The 10,000-nt window shown below is 41.1% G+C and overlaps 1 protein-coding gene across 4 annotated transcripts in view; it reads right to left on the reverse strand.

The window, feature by feature from the left end:
- The window catches only part of LOC123768686 (inactive ubiquitin carboxyl-terminal hydrolase MINDY-4B), a 113,551-nt gene that overhangs the window by 6,359 nt on the left and 97,192 nt on the right, over positions 1 to 10,000 (reverse strand). For all 4 annotated transcript variants that reach the window (XM_045759368.2, XM_069316346.1, XM_069316345.1 and 1 more), the window contains 3 exons: positions 4,637 to 4,860; positions 3,964 to 4,129; positions 1,479 to 1,544 (listed from right to left, as the gene is read on the reverse strand). In XM_045759368.2, the coding sequence (XP_045615324.1) occupies positions 1,479 to 1,544; positions 3,964 to 4,129; positions 4,637 to 4,860 (456 nt within the window). The remainder of the gene's footprint in view (positions 1 to 1,478; positions 1,545 to 3,963; positions 4,130 to 4,636; positions 4,861 to 10,000) is intronic.

The following is a 10,000-nucleotide window of genomic DNA, read 5'->3' on the forward strand; positions in this document are numbered from 1 at the left end:
GGAACAATTAAGCAAAGTGAACGGCTTGAAATCATCAAAAACCTCATTGAACTTGGTTCAACACAATATTACACTTGCCTCAACACAGTATTACACTTGGCTCAACACAATATTACACTTTTTACACACAATATTACGACACAGTTTTGAGTGCGCCAACTTTATATTAACCTTCGTTTACCTGTTTAATTCAACATAATCTGTACATTTTAACATGCTAAAACGAAAACTATTTAATGAATAATAAGCGGCATCTGAAGCAAATGCTGATCATCCAGAATTTTCAAAATTTGTTCATATGTCACAATAATGCGAATTTCATTAATTTTTGGCTCACTGTAAGGAATAGTTTTTAATTTGTTGCTTCCCACTTTAAAGTAAAGTGGGAAGTTGCTTCCCACTTTAAAGTAAAGTGGGAAGTTGCTTCCCACTTTAAAGTAAAGTGGGAAGTTGCTTCCCACTTTAAAATAAAGTGGGAAGGTGCTTCCCACTTTACTCGTTAGGTCATTTCACTGCTGATGAAGTTCTTTCTAATATTCATGTGACATTATTGACTACTTCGTTACCACCTGTGTTTCTTAGGTCCAGTTTCTTCTACGACAAAGAGTATATATATATCTTCTCTATTCGATTCAGTTGTATATATCATTAACGTGGTGATTATGCCCTCCCTGATTCTATCTGTTCCATCTTTTTCATCTTCGACATTGTAAAATCAAATAGGAACCTGGATTTGTTATGACATAAATTATCATTAATACAAAATGCTAATGTATTCTCTTTTTCACTTCAGAAACTTCCTTATGAGTCAAGCTTATTTATTTAACCCTGGTAATAGTCACATGACGACAGCAACGTCAGTGGCCTCTTGACAGCTCCAAAATGCTGTGTGGACAGCATTCTCAGTTCTCTCTCTTCTCTTCTTTTGTAATAGAATTTTCAGATTGTGAGACAGGACCTAATGTTCCGAATCCCATGGTGCGGTTTTGTTACAAAAGCCCTACAAAAGCCCTACTTTGCAAATGTTTCACCTAGTTGAACTAGGTGAACGAGTTCATGTAGTTTGTGTGTAGCAGTGATAAAACCAACAGCTCCAGCCTCACACACAACACTAACCAAACCACCATCTTAAACTTAAACAATTGTTTCCATTTATAAGAAGATTGTGAGAACAGTGAGGTCTGTCATACTACATTCTAACTCTATTAATGAGTTTTGATACAATGTTGTTATCTTCAACTATCTTGTAGCTACTATTTTCAATCACTTTGTGTCATTACAAAGAGACCATCACAGGGATTCAATTTATTCTACTACATTTCATAGTGCTATTTTTGGGGGGTCATAGACCTTGAGTTGAATCTAATTCTAGCAAGTACTTCATTCATCTCTAGTTTTCTGAAAATGTAAGAAAATCTTTGCTCGACTCTGATACTTCCCCACATTATACTACTAAGGTGTAATATTACCAGCCTTACCTCGAAAAGATACTTCTTAAGGTTGAAGGTTAGTTCATCTTGTTTTTTGAATTCGAAGATGTGAATCTGAAAATGATACAGAGATAATAATTGTTTTCAAAAAAGTTTCAATTTTAAGCATACACACACACACCAACACATACACACACACACAAATACACCCACACACCCTCACAATGGATCGGAGGCTTTGATGGGCTATTAAAATTTAAATTCACCTGTAATCATGAGAGCCGTAATTTTGAAAAGACCTAAAATTAGCCTTAGTTTTATAGAACTCTAACGCGATCAAAAGAATTCCTGAATTGAATCAATGATGTCAAAAAGCGGACTTAAAAGCAGATGTAAGCTCAACAAGATGAGTACAATTAGGTGACTACAGGGTCTCGCGGCCGAGTGGTCAGCGTCCGTAATTCATAATCCAGGAACCCGGGTTTGATATCCGGCAGAGACAGAAACTTTCAGGCAGGAGTTTCCTTCACTTAATGTCTCTGTTCACCTAGCAGTAAATAAGTACTTTAGAGTTAGATAACTGTTGTGGACATGGCAGGAGGATGAGAAGACAGAAGGGAAACCGGGAGTCCCCCTAATATTTGTTGATGTATCCTGCATCAACAAGATGTAGGATACATCTGTAAATCAACTATACTGGGTAATCAACTATACTGGGTAATCAACTATACTGAGTAGTAAACAATACTGAGTAATCAACTATACTGGATAATCAACTTTAGTAATCAATTATACTGGGGTAAACAACTATGCTGGGTAATCAACTATACTGAGTAATCAACTATGCTGGGTAATCAACTATGCTGGGTAATCAACTATACTGAGTAATCAACTATGCTGGGTAATCAACTATACTGGGTAATCAACTATACTGGGTAATCAACTATACTGAGTAATCAACTATACTGAGTAATCAACTATACTGGGTAATCAACTATACTGGGTAATCAACTATACTGAGTAATCAACTATACTGGGTAATCAACTATACTGGGTAATCAACTATACTGAGTAATCAACTATACTGAGTAATCAACTATACTGGGTAATCAACTATACTGGGTAATCAACTATACTGAGTAATCAACTATACTGGGTAATCAACTATACTGAGTAATCAACTATACTGGGTAATCAACTATAATGAGTAATCAACTATACTGGGTAATCAACTATACTGAGTAATCAACTATACTGAGTAATCAACTATACTGGGTAATCAACTATACTGGGTAATCAACTATACTGAGTAATCAACTATACTGGGTAATCAACTATACTGGGTAATCAACTATACTGGGTAATCAACTATACTGAGTAATCAACTATACTCGGTAATCAACTATACTGAGTAATCAACTATACTGGGTAATCAACTATAATGAGTAATCAACTATACTGGATAATCAACTTTAGTAATCAACCATACTGAGTAATCAACTATGCTGCGTAACTGTGGGCTTCATCCCCAGGATTGCAGCCCATAACATCAAATAAACAATAATCAACATTTATACAATGAGAGATTCAGAAATAAATTAATAACACGCAATAATCAAATAATATTTTCTTTATAAAAGGTGAGCACCTGCCATTTTTGTTACCTGTCATTTGTTATATATTAACATTTAACTAATTGAACCCACAGAAAACAAATGATGAAATCCGTATCATTTGTGAAAACAAATGAAATAACTAATGCGAAAATTCTATACATAGCTTACGTTAATGGTATGTAAAATATGGTAATTAAAAAAATGGCTTAGCGTAAAACACCAATATTTCGTCGGGGCTTTAACTGAAGTGATCAGCGATAGGTCGTCAAGGGCTTTATTCTGAAAACATACAGAGATTCTAAGTTAAGAACTCAAGACTTTACTGTGATGGGTGTCAAGCGGTTGAGACTATAGTGTAATAGAAATCAAGAGGTCAAAGCTTTAATAGAATCGAAATCACGTGGTCTAGGTTTTAATGGGATCGAAATCACGTGTTCAAGACTTTAATGGGATCGAAATCACGTGTTCAAGACTTTAATGGGATCGAAATCACGTGGTCAAGGCTTTAATGAGATCGAAATCCCGTGGCTTTACTGATATAGAAATCACAAGAACCAGGTTTTACTGGGATATAAGTTCCAAGAATTGGGAAATGAGTTTCCCAATCTTGACGGCTGACATGCTATGGTCGTGCTCAGCCCCTCATCAAAAACATTGGACAAAACTTCGATAATCAGGCCGCCTCTCCCTCTCTAAGAAGGAGAAACAAACCACATGTGACTCACAGCTGTTTTCGTTCAATCCTTTTTTGAATATACAAAGCGTTTTTCACTTTTAAACATTAGGTATGACAGATGTTTTAACGAGACTCAATTGAACCATTTCTTCAAGTTCTAGGGAAAATGTGCAATCGTCAACATATTCATTCATTATATTTTATGTATAACCCAAACGAGCATATTGTCAGTATGTCCTACCCTCTCGGTGCAACCGTCGGATTGATAGGATGGGAAGTCTTTGACGTAGACGTTCTCCTGTGTGAGGCACAGAACGGCGTGTTGCCGCTCTCCGGCCTTCCACAGGATATCACTGAGGGCCCCCGCCAGTGCCTCTTCCTGCGCCTTCGCTGTCGCCCGTAGTAGCCTGAGGAGGAATGAAAAATCTTGGCATTGGAAGAGGAACATGTTTCTGGAACAGAATATTAAAAAAAGACAGCGTTGACGTGAAGCAAAATTGAGATTTCTTATATAATTCTGCAGATTGCAACAAACACTGCGACAACTACATAACAATAAATTGTCATCCACACTTCCGTGGATATAAACATTCCATTCACCTGGGCTCTAAGAGAATCGAACCGTAGACCCCGTGTGTGTGAGGATGAAGCTCTATCTACCAAGCTCAATAGCTCGTTTTATAGATCTTCTGCCTCACACACGTGGTGTCCACAGTTCGAGTCTCCTACAGCCCAGGTGAATGGAACTTCATGACACTTCCATTGCTGTAAATGACATGTAGTTTTTGAAGTCATAAAATTTTGCACAGTCTATTCAGCTTGGTGCTTGCTTTGGATTGTTACTTTCTTACTTAGTCATAACATATTTTGCCAGACGACTCAAACTCAGGAGTGGACACGTGATTGTGACTTACGAGGAGGGATCAGCCACCACCCTGGGGCCTCTCCTTGAGAAGAGCAAGTGTTTGAGGACGAACCCCTGGACACACATGGCCAGGCCTTTCGAGCTCGCCTTGGACATCTTGAGGCTGTATCCCTGGGCAGTATCGGCGTCGTTGAAACAAAAGGATTGGCCCAGCCACTCGCTCTCCGTCGACCCCATCAGTTCCGAAGAACCAAACACCTGTCTCCGCAGTTCCTGGAGGATATTACTTCCATTAGTATGAGGGTAGCGAGGAGCCACAACCAGAGGCACGGAAACACACATGAAAGTGAGACACATAAAGGTGGAGAAAGAGACGGAAAGCAATGGAGAGATAGAGTGGGAGCTGCAATATAAGGGGAAGAGAAAGATGGAAATGCATTTGTGTTGGACTTGCAGGTGTAGGGTTGAGAAGGACGGAGATACTGGAAAGGAAATAATTGAAAGTTTAAAAAGGGAAAGATGAAAGGATTGGAAAGACGTCCAGAGTAAGATACAGACTGCGTGGGATAGAGAAATGGAACAGTGGTGAGGTTGATTTGGATTGGCAGAGAAGTGTATATTGTCAGAGAGAGAGGGTGGGAAGGGTAAGGTATTGGAGAGAGAACGAGAGGGGAGGGAAGAAGATTAAACGGAATAAAAGAGCGGATAGTGTAAGAGCTGAGGAAAAAAGCAGAACCAGGAGAGAGAGACTCAGAAAGCGCAATATCAGATAAATTGACTACAACTATCGATTCTGAAACTGGCAATCGGAGTTATATCTACACCCACTCAATCTATATTTCAATATTTACACCCACTGAATCTGTATTTCTGTATTTACATCCGCCCAATCTGTATTTAAATTTTACACCCACTCAGTCTGTATTTCAATATTTACACCCTTTTCTGTCTATATTTATACTTAACTATACGTACTTAGCATTAATATAGGAATTCGAAACGAAAATCTTGAAAGGAAATTAGTATGCAAGTAATACCATAACTTTCTCAACGTGGCAAGTTAAAATTCAATGTAATTATATGTCATATATAAATCGATTCCATTTTCAGCCGTTTGACTCAACTATTGACTCATCTTTATGAGTCGTTATTCAGACTCAACCATTTTACCCATCCCTCTGTCTCTTCCCCATTAACCATTCCCCAGACTCATCCCCCTGACTTATCCCTCTTACCCCACCCCAATAACCCAGCCCTCCAATTCATCCATCTGACTCATCCCCTTAACTATAATAAAAATAAAAGCCACGGACTCTCTCTCCCATTTCTCGTATTTATTTTTAGTTCATAACAGCATTTCAGTTCCGACTTGTTTGTCTTCAAACAAGTAAACATACCTTTAGACCCCATAAGACTTGTGACTCTCCTTTCATGGACTTAAACACAGAGTAAATGGAATATTATATCTGAAATTACGGTCCAGACAAAAATATATATCAGGCTTTAGGGACCACATTAGGATAGGCGTCGCTATATTGCGAGACTCGTAATGTTGATGGAGTCGCTATGATGAGGGAGTCTTCATGTTAGTGGAGTCTCCATATTGAGGGAGACGCCCTACTGAAGGAATCACCAGATTGAAGGAGGCAATGGACTAAGATGTTAAGGTAAAAGGGGAACAGAAGAGAGGTAGTGAACACAATTGCCTGTAGAAGTGAGCTGAAGAGAGAATAAGCGTGAGGACCAAAGAATGAGGTGAAGACATGAAAGATATGAGTAGAATGAGAAAGGTATAGAGAGGTCCAAGTTACAGCCCCACTCCTGTGCCAGATAAGTCCACTAAGGGTCCACCATAGCTCATGCTACTTGGAACTTTGTGTTCCCAGTAGCTGAATCTTAAACAACAAACAACGTATAGAGAGAGGGGGAAAGGGGATAGGTAGGTGTAAGGAGGAGAACTGTGAGGAAGAAGGGGTTGAAAGGAGAAATATGAGGGAAGAGGTGAGAGGGAGTGAGTGGACTGCGTCAATAAAGGCATCAGGGTTGTATCGATCTGCCTTTTCTTTTCTCATCAGAGCCGGATGTTTGCGAAGGTTATTTTTGCCATGAAGAAATGGATGTTGTGGTCCCTGGTGTGGTGGTGGTCCCCTGGTGTGGTGGTGGTCCCCTGGTGTGGTGGTGGTCCCCTGGTGTGGTGGTGGTCCCTGGTGTGGAGGTGGTCCCTGGTGTGGAGGTGGTCTCTGGTGTGGTGGTGGTCCCTAGTGTGGTGGTGGTACCTGGTGTGGTGGTGGTCTCTGGTGTGGTGGTGGTCCCTAGTGTGGTGGTGGTACCTGGTGTGGTGGTGGTACCTGGTGTGGTGGTGGTCCCTAGTGTGGTGGTGGTCCCTGGTGTGGTGGTGGTCCCCTGGTGTGGTGGTGGTCCCTGGTGTGGTGGTGGTCCCTAGTGTGGTGGTGGTCCCCTGGTGTGGTGGTGGTACCTGGTGTGGTGGTGGTCCCTAGTGTGGTGGTGGTCCCTGGTGTGGTGGTGGTCCCCTGGTGTGGTGGTGGTCCCTGGTGTGGTGGTGGTCCCTGGTGTGGTGGTGGTCCCCTGGTGTGGTGGTGGTCCCTGGTGTGAAGGTGGTCCCTGGTGTGGTGGTGGTCCCTGGTGTGGTGGTGGTCCCTAGTGTGGTGGTGGTTCCTGGTGTGGTGGTGGTCCCTGATGTGGTGGTGGTCCCTAGTGTGGAGGTGGTCCCTAGTGTGGTGGTGGTCCCTGGTATGGTGGTGGTCCCCTGGTGTGGTGGTGGTCCCTGGTGTGGTGGTGGTCCCCTGGTGTGGTGGTGGTCCCTGGTTTGGTGTGGTCCCCTGGTGTGGAGATGGTCCCGGACATGTAGGTGGTCCTTGGCATCGTCGTGGTCCCTGTTATTCTAGTTGGTGAAGGTGGTGGTGGTGGTGGTGGTGGTGGTGGTGGTGAGTATTGGTGGTGGAGCACACTTACCTATCAGTGATTACGAGAAGTGAGGTCTAGCTCTTTATTCCCCGCCTGCTCCCCTTGTTGTACATGTTGCCTTATAATTTAACTCTACTGATGTTCAAATTCTGAGTCGTGACTGGTCTTAAAGGTGAGTATGGAAGTGGCTTCCACAATTTCTTCTTTCAGTCCTTTCCACTTATAGACAATCCGTACAGCGCACGAGAACTTTCTTACATTTCTTCAACACATTTGAGTTCCCAGCACCCATTTACATGCTCGCTTCCTATTTTCTCTGACTTTACAAACCTGCCCTTGTCCACCTTGTAAATTCTCCCTCTACATCATTAAAAGTTGCGAAACCCCCTTCGCTTCTCCTCTTTTGCAGGGTTGTGAGAGCTAGTTCCTTTAACATGGTCTCATAATTCAGTCCCATTAGCTCGGGCACTAATCTTGTTGCAGTCTTATATATATTTTCAGTGGTGATTTTATGATTCCCAAGTTATGGATTACAAAACAGGTCTAACAAAGACTGCGTAGATTGACTTGAAAGAGCCCTAGTTTTCACTTCTAAGGCAATTTTTCAATGTTTGCCAGAATAATCATATGCTGCCGATGTTATCCTGTCTATGTGTGCCTCGGGATATAGTGTATATATAGCACACAGACATATCAATGTGTGGAGAAAGGGAGTGGAAAAGAAATTAGAATATTAACTCGCCAAATTTAATTTTACAGTTTCATTGGTGTGACACTAAATGATGTGGTTCGTTGAAGCTATCATCATCTTCGAAGGCAGCGAAGTGGGTACAAATTAGCTCAAGCTATAGTATATCTAACCAAGCAGGACGAGGTGAAGTTAGGTGTTATCTAGTCGATATTAGCTGCGTGATGAGTGTTTATCGTAGTTCTAAATACCACAAAAGTATATCCATCATGGCAACCTGAAGCCTAAGACGGAATATCCGGCACACACCTCATCTACCCCCTCCCCCTCCCCCTCCCCCCCATCCAGTCAACACGACTGGCTCCACTGCTACACCTGACTGTGTCAATATTTCCACGCTCGTTATAATGTCAAGGAGGTGGCCGAAGATCACGCAACGCCGTCAATGTGCCCGGTCAGTTACTTAATGGCTTGTCATATGCGCTTGTGTCGTCAATGGCTTGACGAATTTGGAACATTTATGGTTTAATGTGCCACACTCAGTATGACCCAGTTGCCACAATGATTAATCCCTTGGTCGACTCCAAGGGACTTCCGACCCCTCTGGTTTATTTTTAGACATCATGGGACTATTTTGAGACTTCTATTACATGGTGATTGTTTGTTGAGGATAAGAGAAACTGGGAAGGAGAAGCAATTGCGTAGAGGGCTATCTTGTATAGCTTCCAGGGATCAACAGCCCCGCGGCCCGGTCTCTAGCCAGGGAGTGAAAGAAAGAATGGAAAACAGATATAAGAGTTTCATGACTGAATCGATTTTGGGTCATAGCGCTGTCAAAAGAGATGAATCTTGGCAGAAATTGGTAGCAGGACTGGAAGTCACAGACCGAGTGTTCCAGTTTTGCAAAATAATGATAAACGTTATAGGTCGAGCCTAATTACGGGATGACTCGTTGGTCAATGTATCAGAGTGACAGACTGTCTTCCTGACAGTCTTGCAAACATTTCTGTCTGCGGGTTATTATGTCTGTGCACTTCTGTCCCTTTATTGTTCTCCCTCTTTGTTCTTATGTTTCTCTCACTATTTACTGAATGTTTAATATGTAAAAATAAGGTTAAATTCATATTATGAAATATTTAATAATGTCTGGGAGAACTTTATTATATGCTTCAAATCAATCACATCAGTGTCGTTAGTAAACGACGTCAGTAGACTACGTAACTAATGACATCAGAATCCGTGTATTAACGAGACTTCAGTTGGCTGTGTATCTAGTGCCATCAGTAGCCTGCATTTCAAATTACATCAGTAATATGTATATTAAGTTATATCAGTTGCCCCTTATCAAGTGACATCTTATTAATAATGATCATATCATGATATTTTATCAAAAATATGAAGTCGCAACACACATTATCAAACTTATTTCGTTTGATTCCAAAGTTCACTACTGGTGTGAAAATAAACAATATTTTTCTTCAATACAACCACGTTCTTTTTTGAGGTCAAGGATGAACACATTCCAGATGCCACCAATCAGCACCACGATTACGTCCACTGAATTGCGATCACAACATCTTTATCGATGGTCCGAAATAATAATAAAATCCATGGATACGATAACAAAGTCGAAAGAGGCCCTTAGACGTTTTTTACACATGGATCAAGCTCTCACTTGGTATGAAAGGATTTAAAATCCTGAAAATGGCCATTTGTGTGTTAAGTTTTTTTCATATCAAAAGATTCCCTGCTATCCTCTTGGTTTTAATTTATTTGGAGTCCATTAATTTGTCAATATTT

The sequence above is a fragment of the Procambarus clarkii genome, chromosome 83 (genome assembly GCF_040958095.1).
Source record: "Procambarus clarkii isolate CNS0578487 chromosome 83, FALCON_Pclarkii_2.0, whole genome shotgun sequence".
NCBI classification, from domain to species: domain Eukaryota; kingdom Metazoa; phylum Arthropoda; class Malacostraca; order Decapoda; family Cambaridae; genus Procambarus; species Procambarus clarkii.